General features: G+C 53.1%; 1 protein-coding gene across 1 annotated transcript; it reads left to right on the forward strand.

The window, feature by feature from the left end:
- Window positions 1-1,525: 1,525 nt before the first annotated feature.
- LOC309627706 (epididymis-specific alpha-mannosidase-like) lies at window positions 1,526-14,148 on the forward strand (the record flags this gene model as incomplete). The annotated part of the gene is given in 7 exon segments (XM_082389853.1): window positions 1,526-1,867; window positions 3,334-3,546; window positions 6,071-6,166; window positions 6,170-6,176; window positions 11,943-11,959; window positions 11,963-12,130; window positions 13,565-14,148. Coding segments are annotated over 7 exon segments (999 nt in total). The 3' UTR covers window positions 13,721-14,148.
- Window positions 14,149-14,698: the final 550 nt, after the last annotated feature.

Consider the following 14,698-nt stretch of genomic DNA (forward strand, 5'->3'; position numbering starts at 1 on the left):
AGGCATGGAATGGGTGGGAGGTGGGAGGGCGGGGGTTATGAGTATCAGATACAGCCCCGAGGAGAGACACAGCAAGACCAGCTAATGCAAAGGCGTGGAGGAAAGGACAAGAATGGACACCTACGTGACGTGGCGTGAGGTCTCCATGTGGGTGCAGTCAGGTGGGGCTGGAGCTGGGACGGCAGGAGCTGGAGCAGCTGGGGCTGGCCTGCCTCTCTCCCTTGAAGCGCTCTCAGGGCGTCTCCATGTCTCCTTCCCACGTGGGCTGGTTTGGGCTTCCTCACAGCCTGGAGGCTCTGAGCTCCACATGTGAGCGCTCCAGTGACCAAGGCAAAGTCTGCCTTGCCATTTCTGACAGCCTCCAATCACATAGGGCATCTTTTCTACATTCTGTTGGTTACTAGTGATTCACAAGCCCATCAGCTACAAAGGGAGAAGACATAGATCCTGTTCTCAATGGGAGGAACATCAAGGTCAAGTCATGTCTAGGTGGGTCCCAGGGACAGGCATGGGACAGAGAAGGTGGAGACTTGCTTGGAGATCATATTCTCCAGTTGTATTTGCTGAATGAGTGGACAAGGTGGCCGGAAGGGGAGTGAGTCACAGCTCTGGCCACGATAGAAAGTGCCAGTCAGGCAGTTGGATCTCAGGCAGAGAGCCTACACCACAGATCCCCTGTTCCTGGGCCAGGGGGCACAGAGATAACGTCAGGCAACACTCTGGCCCCTCCAGGCTGCACCACAGTGACCATCCACCCTCCAGGAAGGAGACACTGAGGTTGTCGTCTCATGTGCATTCTCTCACTGATCCCTGGCTCCCCTATGGCCCTCCCATTTTACTGATGGGCTGCTGAGACCCAGAGAGGTTAGGCCTCTTGCCAAGGTCACTATCTGTGGCCCAGATCTAATTCTGAAAGTTTCAGGCCGTCTTGCTCCTCCAATAGCTTTGTGACCTTGGGTAAATCAGGTACTATTTGTGAAAGCCAGCTTTCCTCCTTGAAAGGGAGACAACAATCCCTGTTGCATGGCCCAGACTGGGGGTTTCTTGTGGGGGAGAGTTTATCAGGGCAGGCTTCCTGGTGGTGGCATGCCCCACACTAAGTGTTGAGTTTTGCAGGGCAGCCTCTGAGTTGAGGAGCCAGTCCAGAGGGGTGGGGTGGCGATGGGCACGATACCCAGTAGGAAAAGCTGGGAGAGGTCTAAGGGAGGGGTGTGAGCATTGGGGTGAGGAGAGCCATTCCCGGCCAGAGGGAATCTGGCAGGCTTCCATGGGGAGACGGTATTTGGGATTTGGCTAAAGGTGGACAGGGATGGCCAGGAAACTGCAGATGGGAGCACAGTTCTGAAAGGCAGTGAGCAAGCGCCACCAGCCTGCACTGCTCAGGTGACAGCATCTATGTGGATGTCGTTCTTCCTGTTTTCCTTCCCACTCCCTCCCCCGAGCGGTGGTGGCCCAGTCAGCTCCCTAGAGGCCAGGCCCTGTAGGCAGACTGAAGTCCTCCAGCCCCTGCCTGCTGGCTGGGGGGATGGAGCCGCTCAGCTGGCTGCCTCTGCTCACCCAGCTGGTGCTGCTGTGGCCCCAGGGGGCTCTGCCCACACCCCCAATCAGGATCTTCGTGGTGCCCCACGGCCACATGGACGTGGGCTGGCTCCACAGGGTGGAGGTAGGTGCCCTGAGTGATCCCTGCACACCTCTTGGAGCTACAGCTTCCTTTTTCTTGCTGGATTCCAGTGTGAGTTTGTGTCCTGGGTCTGCACCACTGGGGATAGTCAGCCTGGGTTCTGGTTCTGCCTCTGCTATGGACCGGCTGTGTTGCAGACCTTGGGGTGGTCACTTTCTGTCTCTGATGTTTAGTTTCCCCACCTGTGCCAGGGAAAATTAAAGGCAGCAGAGATCAGAAGAAGTGTGCATGGGCCTGAGTAAGGACATGGTCACAGGCCTGATCGGGGGACCCTCTCTGCACCCTGATGTCCACTTCTGTAGGCAGGTGGGGTCCTCAGAGCATTTGCACTGGTTGTTCCCTCTGCCCCAAAGGCTTTCCTCCCAGATGCCTGTGGGACTCAGTCCCTCTCTTCCTCCTGGTTGTTCCTTTAAAAGTACCATCTTGGTGAGGCCTTCCTGGCACCCCTACGTACTCTCCTATACACGTTCCCCCTACTCCCTTCAGTCTGTTTTACTTACCAGCTTGTGCAATGACTGTTTCCCCCACTAGAGCACCAGCTCCACTGGGCAGGGGCTTCATCCACTGTGTCTCCGGACATAGTCTCAACCCACGGAGGGACAGAGTAGAGGCTCCATGAGTATTTGTTGAATGAACGAAAGAATGAATGAATGAACAATGGCAGAAAGAAAAAGAGGGAAAGACTGATTTCCTTCAGTTTATGGGGCAGTTGATTGTAAATTATTACCCAGGCTTCCTGAAGCTCTTTTATAGAAGGAGGAAGGAAATAAATAAATGAAGAACCCTCTCTGTGTGTTGATGTATAAAATACTTTACACGAGACGTTAATAAGTGAGTAGCTCATTATAAAGGGGAGGGGACAGCAAGAGGCCTTGAGGCTGAGTGTTAAGTCTGGCCCTGGGTGCACTGGGCAGCCTCTGTGGGTGGCCACCCACCTGTGTGTGGAGCTGCTGACGTGTAGGGAAGCATGCTTGCCACCCCCAGTTTACAGAAGGGGAAACTGAGGCCCAGAGAGGGTCGGCGCTACCCAAGGTCACCAGATGCAGCCGCCATGCCTGCCGACTCCCTGCCCAGTACTCTTCGCATTCCTTTAATGAGCATCTCTGGGCACCACAGTGAGCCAGCCTGACCCAGATGGGCAGTGGCCACAGCTCCATCCCTGGGGGCTCCCAGCCTGGGGGGAGGCAGGTAGATATGCAGGAACAAGCCGGGAGGTCATTCCTCTCAGCTTCAGCTCTCGACACATGCATCCCCATCATTTCAGCTCAAGCAGGCCCTCTGGGTCCCTGCACCTCATCCCCTGGGGCCCCTGGACTTGACTGTGCTGTCCCCCCATGGCAGCCTCAAGGCCACCCAGCACGCCCCTCTGGGGAGCTGTGCCTGACCCTGGGCTGGGCTGGCACGTCCCTCTGTCTCTTGAGTGCTACGGTCTGTCTCCTCATGTGTCTCCTCAGGGGGGCATCTTCCCATCAAAGGGGGTCCTCATATGTCCTTCTCTCAGTGCAGCACTCACCGTGCATCTGGAACAGAGTGGGCACCGGTGCTCCCTTGTTGGAAGAGCAGTGGGGGAACAGACGGCAGGGCCCTGGGCAGATGCAGTGTGAGGGCCAGGGGCCCCCAGACACTTTGTCACCCTGGAATTTCCTCCTTAGTTCCTGGGGCCAAGCCCTCCGGGAACCCCCATGGGGTTGGAATGGTGGTGTCACCCCTCTCCCGAGGAGAGCATGGGAGCTTATGTCACCAACGTCTACACCTCAGTGGTGGAGGGGCTGACCCGTAAGAGGCAGCACAGGTTCATCGTCGTGGAGCAGGAGTTTTTCTGGCTGTGGTGGGATGGCATCACCTCTGACAAAGAGAAACGCCAGGTCATGCTGCCCTCCAGGGTGGTGCTTACAGACACAGCCGAGGGAGGAGTTATCTGGGTGTCCCAGGGACGACCCTTCAGGAAACTCCTGGGACAGTGTTCCCTGTGGCCAGGGCTGCCCTTCATAGACCAGGAGGCCCTAAACCCCGCTGGGCTGTTCCCAGGGTGTGTTTAGATCAGGTTTGTGGTCAGTCCCATGCCCAGGAGACAGGTTTGTGTTTTAATTGTGCCCTTCTGGCTATTCATGAAAAACTGCAGCTCTGGCAACCCAGCTGGGCACTCAGGTGGTATGAATGGGGTCACCTCTGACACTGGGCACTCCCGGGTGGCCCTGTGCCCACACCCTCTTCCTTCATTTACGCATCTACATGGCCCCCATGGGCACGGGAGCTGGTGACCCAGTCAGGGCTGCAACAGTCTCGTGGTTTAAAGGCCAGCAGCACATTAACTTCACACATCACAGGGAGTCAGAGGCCCTGCTCCACGGAGGGGCAGCCTGCGACCAGGTCCTCTCCCCGACCTGCCCGTGTGATCACAGGTGGCGACTGGCCTCTGGCAGCTGCACGTCCCACATCTGTAAGTGGGAGTGACCTCCCCCCTCAGAGAGGCTGTGTCCAGAATACACGCATGACGTAAGCACCTAGGATGGTTCTCTGGCGCTTGTTCCCCTCCAGGAATCACCGTCCTTCAGAACAGTCACTGACGGTGAGGCTCAGAGGCCCAGAGACTTGCTCAAGGTAGCAAAGCTCAGAAGGTGAAGCAAGGCATCCACCAGATCGCCCTGGAGGGGATGTGAACCTGCAGCCTGTGGAACCAAGAGGACATGTCTCCCATTTGATGGGCTCTGCCACCTGCCAGGTGCGGGGCTAGGACTTCCTACACATTACTTCATTGACTCCTCCCAACAGCCAGTAAGGTAGGAATACTTACCCGCTGTACAGAGCTGGTCCAGGTTCAGAGAGGGCAGGAAACCAGCTCGTGGTCACAGAGCTTATACCCAACAGGCGGGATTCTGGGTCAGATATCCTGACTCAAAGCATAACTCTCCAGGGTGTCCAGTGGGAGGTCCTCACTCCTTTACATGGACACCCCCAAACCCAATTGTCTTTCTCCTACCCCCAGAGTAAGGCATGTCTTGGCTATGAACTGGGCAGGCATCTCACTGGCATAGACCTGGAAGCTAGACTTTTTCTCTACTTTGTTTTGGCTGAATCCCCAGTGCCTGTACAGTGCCCAGTATGCAGTAGGTGTTCATTTAAAACAGTACATAGGGCTTCGCTGGTGGCGCAGTGATTGAGGGTCTGCCTGCCAATGCAGGGGACACGGGTTCGAGCCCTGGTCTGGGAAGATCCCACGTGCCGCGGAGCAGCTGGGCCCGTGAGCCACAACTACTGAGCCTGCGCGTCTGGAGCCTGTGCTCCGCAACAAGAGAGGCCGTGATAGTGAGAGGCCCGCGCACCGCGATGAAGAGTAGCCCCCGCTTGCCGCAACTAGAGAAAGCCCTCGCACAGAAACGAAGACCCAACACAGCCATAAATAAACAAATACTTAAAAAAAAAAAAAAGTAAAGTCTATTAATTAAAAAAAAAACAAAACAGTACATAGTAGGTGTCATTCAATACTTCTCAAGTGAATAAACTACAAATACTGCACCTTCAGAAATCAGATCAAAACTGCAGTCTATCAAGGGCATGGTGACCTCACTGTCACAGTCTTTGATCTTATTTATGTTTCCATCCTTCCCTTCCTTCATGTATTTTAAAATTTGTCATCCAGTCATGTGACAAATGCAAATTGAAGAACACTGCAAAAGAACTAGCCTGTTATCTTCAAAATTATTAATTACAGGAATTAAAAACAAAGGCTTATGAATTTTACTAAGTTACAGGATAATAAAGAAAAATGACATTAAAAGCAATCAAGGTCCTAGATTGAATGCTGCACCAGAGAAAGGACATTAGTGGATCAAGTGGCAAAATTTGAGTGAAGTACAATAGTAGTGTTATTAATGTTAAATTTCTTGATTTTGATAATTACATAACAGTTGTAATTATGTTGTTCTTCCCAAACACATACTGAGGTATTAGGATAAAGGCATGCTGTTGCTAACTTGTATTTTCAAATGATTTGGGAAAAAAGCATGCTATGTATGTAAAGAGATGGGAGAGTATTGAGTCAAATACGTAAAAAACGTTAGCAATGAGATAACCTGGGGAAAGGATATACGGGACTCTGTACAATCCTAGCAAGTTTTCCATAAGTTTGAAATGATTTCAAAAGAAAAAAATTTAAACATATATACATATATACACACACACACATATATGCACACACATGTATACATACATATGTGTGTATGTGTGCATATATGTACACACATATACAGTGTGCTGCTTTTGCAGAATAAATGAAAGTGAGGAGTTTGAAGGAAGGACCGTGAGATACTGTAGCCATGTCCCCAGCAAACACAGCCAGGCTCAGCTCGGGGGTTGTAACCTGGCTTTCCTTCTGCCCACAATGCCAAGGTCCGCCAGCTTCTGGCCCAAAGATGCCTGGAGTTTGTCCTCAGGGGCCAGGTCATGCACGATGAGGCCGTGACCCACTTTGATGACCAGATCCTATAGCTCACAGGTTTGATTACCCTTCCCCAGACCCAGGGTTCCTTGGGTCTCCCGTTGGGCTGGGACTGGGTGTCTGAGCCCTGGTCCTGGGCTCCATCTTCCCCTCTAAGCAGGAGACTGTGACCAGTAAAAACTGATTAGCTGGTGCCATATTCATGCCTCTGCCCTTGAGTGCAGGGGATGAGAGTGTGGATTCTAGACCAGCTGGTCTGGCTGCATCCTAACTCTGCTAATTCCCAACCCTGTGATCCAGGGCAAGAGATGTAACTGCATTAAGCCTCAGTTTCCTCCTCCATAAAGGAGTTTGATAATGAGGTAAAACCTACCTCAAAGGGTTGTCAAGATTAAATTAGGATAATTCAAATAGAGCACATTGAGTTCAGTGTGTGGGTCCCTAGTGAATGCTCAGCAAAGGTCAGATGCCATCACCCCACCCACCACCTACTCCACCAACCATCTCCAACACCACCATGACCTCCAACACAACCATCATTAAAAATACCACCACTGGATATATGTATATGTGTAGCTGATGCACTTTGTTATAAAGCAGAAACTAACACACCATTGTAAAGCAATTATACTCCAATAAAGATGTTAAAAAAAAAAACTGTTGGGGAAGAAAAGAAAAAAAAAAGAGCCTTGCCAATAACCTCTGAATGCTCAGACCACTCTTCGGAAGCTCCATTAAATGTCTCCAGTTACCTATTAAAAAAAAAATGCCACCACTTCCTCCATCACCTAGACCTTTATGACCACCACCAGCACACCAACTTCTTCTACAACCTAAGTAGCATCACCTCGTCCAACACCACAAGCACTACTATCACCATCATCACCACCAACACCATTTCAACAGCACCTCCATCACCATCACCACTATCACTTTCAACGCCACTACTACCATCTCCATAACCATCGTGGCCACGACCCTGACCATGAACACCACTACCTCCAGCACCACCACTGACACTACCACTATCAACACCACTACTACCAGCAGCAGCACCACCACCACCTCCACCATCACCTCCGTCATCACCATCTCCATGCACACTTGCCCTGGGACACAGTCCTCTCCCACTACCCAGTGATTTTCACAAGCAGCACTTCACCCGCTCCTAATGGTAGGCTGATGAGGGGCATCATGATTCTCAGTCTCATTTTGCAGAAGAGACACTGAGACCAAAAAAGGGCAAAACTCAGTGGACGAGCCAGAATTTTCTCCAGGATGTGACTGAATCTCTAGTTCCACCATCACCCCACAAACGAGGAATCGCAGTTACCCCCTATGTAAAACAACAAGATAGCATTGGATGTTGTCTAAGGATCTTCTTAGCATTTTCTCTCCCTGTCCCTCTTTAATCTGGGGTCCCTCACTCATCTGAGTTTCTACTGCCTTATTTCTAGACCTCATTCAACCCTGAGATTTGCCACTTCTGTCTAGAGGGTGGCGTTGCCGACAGAACCCTTTCTTCTCAGACCCTCACATCCCTTTCTTTTGATCACGATGACTGCCACAGACAGAGTCCTCCTGTGTGCCAGGAGCTGGTCCTGTGCCCTCGTGCTTATTCACACCCTACGAAGGGGGCTGTTACCCCCTGAGGCTGTGAAGGTGGTGAGGCTGAGAGAGTGAGCCTCTCCCACCAGGCGGGGCCACAGGATCGGTACTGAACCTGGTTCCCGGACTCCAAAGTCTGCGGCTTGTTCATTTCTCCTGTTAAAGTCTGAGCAAGCGCCTTTCAGTTTGAAGCCATAGCAAGGTAAGTGGGGACGTGGTGGCAATCTTTTAGTTATCTTCGTAAGAATTTACCAGTCTACTTAGTGCAGCCTCAGGCCTCACCTCCTGGCCTCCTCCTGGTCCTTCTGCCTCCTGCTGCCCTTGACCTGCTCCAATGACAGCGCCTCCTGTGCTTTCAGGCACAAGGTTTCCTGTTGTTTCCATTCGAACAGCTTATCTCAGACTCAGCTGAGGAGTCTCGTGGTCCGGGAAACCTCCACTGGGGCCACAGTACCTTATCACCTCCCCTTTTCACCCCAAAACTACAGGTTGCCTCTGGCAGTGACTGGTGTCTGATTCTTCTCTGGGTCCCCAGGGCTCAGCCCAGGGTCTGGCCAGACAAGTGCTGGTGGGCATGGAAGGAGGGGATGGGTGCTGACCTGCCCTCCTCGGGGGTGCCCACAGTGGGGATATCCCTCGCCTCTGGTCTCCGCCCACCATGCCCACCGCCCTGAACAGCCCAGAGCTGACCCTCAACCTGACCTGCATGACAACTAGACCCCAGCAAACTCGGGTTCCCATCTTTGGGGCAGGAAGGGCTGTGGACCCCTGCAGTGTGGCTTCTTCCCAGCGGATTCAGTGAGGCCTGCAGTGCCCTCAGAGGGTGGACACTCATTTCCTCTCACAATAAACTCTTGTTCTAAGAACAAGAGGTGCACTTATTGGCTTCAGTCCTCAGGGATGTCCTAGAGATGGGTATTCTTAGAACACCCCACTCACAGAGGTTGGATTTGAGTCTCAAATTCCGCTGAAACTTACCTGAGTGATGCTGCCCTCAGGTGAAGGTCGCAGATCTGACCCGAGCCTGGCCCAGTAGTGAGGTGCTTGTTAGCTCAGGCCCCTCCCTGGTGGCTGAACCAAGTGCTTTCCCATCTATTCTCTCCTGGTTGCCTCAGAACAGCCTGGTGGCAGGTGGTATTGTTCACAGCCCCATTTTCCAGATGAGGAAACTGAGGCATAGACAGATGCAAGTATTTGCATGCAGCCAGTAGCAGAGCTGGACTCCAACCCAGGTCTGTCCTGGCCCTGCTCTGTCTCTAACTTGAGCCCCCAGGTGCAGGAGGGTGTGTGTAAGGGGGAGGAGGGGTGTGCATCAGACTCTCAGGGGGCCCTTTTCAATCCACTCATCTCTGATGTCCTGGACAACTGCCGGTGATTGTGTCCACAGTGGGCACCGTTTCTCAGATGTGTTGGGTGGGACGTGCTGGACCAGCCCTCACTGCTCCTGGATCCTTTTCCTCCTCCTCACCTTTGTTGAGCCCCTGCAGTGACTCAGGAAGGAAGAATCAAGAGGTCACCATGGCCTCAGAGGCCAGGTCAAGATGGTTTCGCAGGTGGATCTCAGGATGGGCAGGGTCTTAGGGGGCAGGCACGTTGAGGCCTCTGAACTTCTGCTGCTGTAGCTGGGCTTCTGAGGCATCTCTTCAGCCAAAACCCCTGTGACTGCCCGTCAGGGCCAGGGCGCCATCCAGCTTGCCCTGGAGCTCATGTTCTCACCTCTCCCTGTCCCATCTCCTGCTATTGCATCAGGCCAACACCCACCTTAACTGTGGACAGGACATTTCTACACAGTTTTTCCCCATGGTTCAGTGAATAGGAAAAGCTGAGTGTGGGCAGCAGCCCCTGGGGATGCGCGCTCATCCTCTCCCAGAGATGACAGCTCCCCAGCTGGGATTCTCAGCAGACGCCTGGAAGAGTGGCAGGACACAGAGGGAGGTCTCCCCACCTACTCCATCTTGTGGAAGAGAGCCCAGCTCTGGCCTCAGAGGCCCTGGGGCTCCACTAGCTGCGGTGACAGAATCGAAATGTCCTGGAGAGGGAAGGAGACACCTGGGACTGTCCTGCGAGGGCCCTGCTGTCCTGGGTTATTCCAGCCCAAGCTCTGGGCCTGTGCCCCAACGCTCTCCCCCTCCGGATACCAGTAATCCCCTGTCTCCTGGGTTTTCCCCTCCGTTCCACCTCCCTCCTTCTCTCTGTCTCTTCCCCAGCAGTATTAAAACGTGCTGAACGTTCTCCTGAAAAGGAGGGAAGCAGGTCTTTCCAGCTGAGGTGGCAGCCACATTTCCTATGTCCTCTCGTCCTCCCCATCACCTCGGCCCCTGCACTCTGGCCCTGCCCTCCATTCACTGGCCAGGTAGGTCTTGACCTGGTCATTGTGCTCATTTGGACACTGGTTCAGCTGCATTGAAGGTGACTAAGTGACGGTGGTTCAAGCAAGAGGGAAGGTTACTTCTCTCACGGGGAAAAGTCTACAACTGCAGGCTGTTCTGGGCCATTAGGTAGCTCTGCTCCACAGAGTGATCCAGGTATCTAAGCTGCTTGTGTCCTTTCTCTCTGCCATCCCCTAGGGTGTCTCTGCTCTCCTTGCATGGCTGAAGGTGGTTCACCCCACTGAAAAGCCATCCCAGCAGGGAAGGGGGAAAGGGAATGGTGGGAAGAGGGCAGACTGAAGCCTTGTGAAGGTGACCCAGAACTTACCCTCATCACTTCTAGTCACATCCATTAGTCAGCACCTAGTCACATGGTCTGTCTTCCAGGGGAGGCTGGGGAATGCAGTCTCCAGGTAAGAGTCTATTGTCCTGACCTAAGAGGTACTGTGTGGTTCTGTTACTGAAAGGCAGAGGGGAGAACGTATGTTGGGGGAAGATTAGCTATTTTATGTGCCACTCACCTGTTCATTTGCATCTCAGGAATGTTTTCTCTTGGAATCCAGAAAACCTGAGTAACAGTGACTTGAGTCTTTAGGATATTTACTATTTGCTTTCAAAGAATAGGGATGATTTAGGAATTGATTCTGCAGCCCATTGATTTTTCTCATACTCTCATATCCTCTCCCACGTGATCACAGAATGGCTGCCACTGCTCCAGTTATCATGTGGCCATACTTCCACATTCAAGGAAGGAATGTGGTGCAAGGGGAATTTTCTTCCTGACTTTTTTTAAATTAAAAAGGTGGGAAATCCTGCCCTGAAACCCAAGTATGCTTAACCCACACACCTTTTTAACTGTAACCATAGTCCATACTCACCTCTAGCTTCCACATGGGCTGTGAACACAAATATCTAACAGAGGTGAATGATCTCGTCATGACTAGTTAGACCAGTGATGTCATCCCTTGGGTCTGGGTCAGTGTCCCCTGAACAAAATGAGGATTCTGTGAGTGAGGAATATGGGGCCACTGAATCGGCAGCCATTAGGCCTGCCCTCCTCAGGCTGCCCATCTGGGGAGAGGGTGTGCCCTCCACAGCTTACTGCCCCCCCCAGTGTGACGCTATTGATGATCCCCTTCCTCATCCCAGACCCACCGTCCTCCAGGTCTTCCCCCTCCTCTCCAGCTGCTCCTTCTTGGTCTCCTCTGCTTCCTGCACTTCCTCTGCAGCTCCCACTGGTTCCTGAGGGCTCAGAGCCCCACCCAAGTCCAATTACCTGGCTGAACCCCATTGTCTGTGCACCAGACCCTGAATCATCCTCCGGCCCACCCTAGCCTCCCAGCAGTCACCTCCCTCCTGGATGGGCCTTGTTTATGAATCTGATCATGGCTCTGTCCCAGAACCCTGGAATCTTCTGGGCCACAGCCAGTGTCCCAGCCTGGGGAGCTCATCAGTGAAGGGCAGTTTGACTTAGCACCAGTCACTCGACCTCTCCGAGTCTTAGTTCTCTCTCCTTACAACACAGACTTCAACGCCCAGCTCTCAAGGTGTTCAGAGATTATATTTGGGGGAAGCCCTTGGGGAAATTTAATCAATGGTTTATCAAGTCTGAGACCTTCTGCAGTCACTCGGACCTCTGGCTCATTGTGGTGGCTTATAAATCATGAATAAAGAATGAATATTTAGATGATGCTGGGATGGAGTCCTTGGTATTAGTATCTATAGCAACAAGACCCTCCTCGCCTTGTAGATAGCACTCCAGCCCAGGAGAAGGGCAGGGGACCCTGAGGGAGTGAGGGGGTGAGGGGATACCCTCCTGTCAACATCAAGGCTTATCTCTTCACAGAAGGACATGGGTTTCTCTAGGAAACATCTGGGATCTGGCCGCAGTTCTCCTGGCAGGTCGACCCATTTGGCGCATCTGCCCTATTTGCCCTGGCGGGCTTCAGTGCCCACATCATCTCCTGGAGCGACTATGATCTAAAGGAAGCCATGGAGAAGCACCAGGTGAGCCATGTCCACTACTGCCGACTCGCCTATGCTTCTCCCCCTTTGTCCACTGCATCTTAGAGCCCCTGCCATTCTCCAGAGCATTCAGGATGCTTGGCGGCTACCTAGGCCATTGGATGTCCCAGGCCCATCCTCTGCTCTGCTGTGCCCTCAGCACGAGTGGCCCTCTCTTCCTGCATGTCTAGCTCCTGGTTGAGCTGCAGGCCCAGCTCGGATGCCTGCTGCTCTGCGTCCCCTTCTCTGCTTCAGCTGGGCTGGGCTGGGGCCGCTTCCTTCTTTGAGTCTCCAAAAGGGACTAGAGCAGACCCGCACTTAGGAAACCATGCTCAGTGCAGAGAGGAGGTGGCCAGGGGTTCAGGTACCTGGGACATAATAACTCTTCCCACATGTGGGCAGCTAGTAAGGAATGAATGTAACACTGAAAAACCACAGCAGACGCTGCCTGTCCCACCTACGAAGTGCCAGGCCTGGTGGGATCCACTGCCCTGTTGGTTTCCTTTAATCCTCACAACAACCCTAAGACATGGTGAATTCGTTTCCTGGGGCAGACTTAAGAAGGTACCAGAACCTGGGAGCTTCCAACAATAGAAATGTGCTGTTCACAGGTCTGGAGGCCAGAAGTCCAAGATCAATCCTGGACAGGGCCATGCACCTTCAGAGGGTGTTACATCTGTTAAGACCTTATTTCCATATAATGTCATATGAGGTACTAAGAATAGGAATTAAATATATATTTTGGGGGACACCATTCAACCCATAACAGATAAGTAGTGCTCTAAATATCTCATTTTACACATGGGGAAAATAAGGCCACAAACCTAGAGATTCTGTGCAGGATCACTCACTCAGGTAATAAACTTCTGGACAACAGTGGTAGGATGGCCAGCCGGAGTTATCAAAGAGGATCTGGGCTCTAGGTAGACAAGAAAAGTAGCTTTTTAATGAGCCCCTTCTGAATACCACACTGAACATTGCTCACACTTCCTATGGCAGCTTGTTTCTCCTGCAGATAATTCTGTGAGCTGGGTGTGGCTTCTGGAAATTCATGTGCAGAGACCAAATCACAGAGGAGTAGATGAACTATGTATGGAGCAGGAGCTAGTGCCCATAGAAACAGGGTTTTATCCCTGCTTTGTAACCCTGAGCACTTTTTAACCATCAGAACTTGAAAAATGAACTGTACTCTTAGTGCTAGGTGATGAGCTCCCCGTGTCTGGGGGCATTCAAGCAGAGTTTGAGAGAGAATGTCCGGCAGGCCCTGGCAGACCGAGTCCTGCCTTGAGGAGGAGTGGGGTGAGACTGCAGGCAGGCGCCTCTTGGAAGGCAAATTCCTCAACCCCCTGTAGCTTTTGGAGGTCAGGAGGAATCTTGAGGAGGAGCCCGCAGGGAGAGATCTTGTCCACGAACCAGTGAGAGAGAGCAGAGTGCGGGCAGCCACGACACTCTGGTGGGGACTAGGGAGGGGAACCAGGGCAGCTGTGTTGCCCCTGGGCCCTCACTCTGTTCCCTCCAGGTTTGCAGGCGCTGCAGTTGGTGTGGCAATGGTCCAGGTCCCAGCTGGCACAGCAGGAAATCTTCACACTCGTCCTGGACCAGTACAGCCATTGCTCGTGAGCACTTGCCTTGGGCCAGGCCCTGTTCCAAGCACTCTCTTTGTATTACCTCAGCCACAGCGCTCATGGCCACCCCTGAGGTTGACTCACTGAGCACCCATCTTACAGAAAGAGCAGCTGAGGCCTGGACACCCAGCCAAGTTCCCGTGGTACTTGGGGCAGCAACACTGGGCTCAGGCGGCAGCTCCAAAGCCTTCGAGTCTCGGGAACAGCCCTCCTGCGGGCTGTCTGGTTGGACGACCCGGGGTTCCATCCCCTTCTGCCCCTTTGTACCTGTGAGGCCGCAGGCAGTGGGGTGAACCCCTCTTTGAACAAGGCAGGTTGACAGGCAGGACGAAGGGGCAGCTGGGAGAAGAGGCCAGATGGGGACTTACTACCAGGTTCTGGGCACCTGGCAGGGTGATGTGCCCGAGGTCCCAGAGGGCAGAAACGTGGCGCCTTCTGTCCACAAAGCTCTCATCTGCCCACCACTGACCTGTCCGTCCAACTGATGGGAGGCGGAGTTCCCGAGCAGGGTCTGCAGTCTCAGATACACTGTGGCCTTGCAGGGCCTTGCCTGCTCTCCCGGCAGGGTGCCCCCCTAACACTCCTTTCTCTCTCAGTGAAAGGTTTTGCTAGGATGGAGAACCTGTCTTCACAGATCCACCCAGGGTTGGGATGTACCCCAAAATGGATGTATCCATCACTCAGGTTAACATCGAACGCTATGCTGACATCCTGGTTTACAATGTGAAGTGATGGGCCACCTGATTCCAGGCACCGTACGTCCTCTGGCCCTGGGTAAGTAGGGGGTCCCAGGCCCTGGCTCCTCAACTCTGCCCAGGGGCTGCTGAGATGGGTCCAGCCCCTGTACCTAGGACCACCCTGGACTTGTGTCCACCTCTAACCAGGCCAGTCTCCATCCAGGCAGTGGGCCAGGCAGCCATCCCAGACTCGGCTCAGTCCTTCCCTGCACCCCCCAAGTCTTCACCCACTCTAC

This window comes from Balaenoptera borealis (genome assembly GCF_965194805.1).
Source record: "Balaenoptera borealis genome assembly, chromosome: 4".
In the NCBI taxonomy this organism is placed as follows: Eukaryota; Metazoa; Chordata; class Mammalia; order Artiodactyla; family Balaenopteridae; genus Balaenoptera; species Balaenoptera borealis.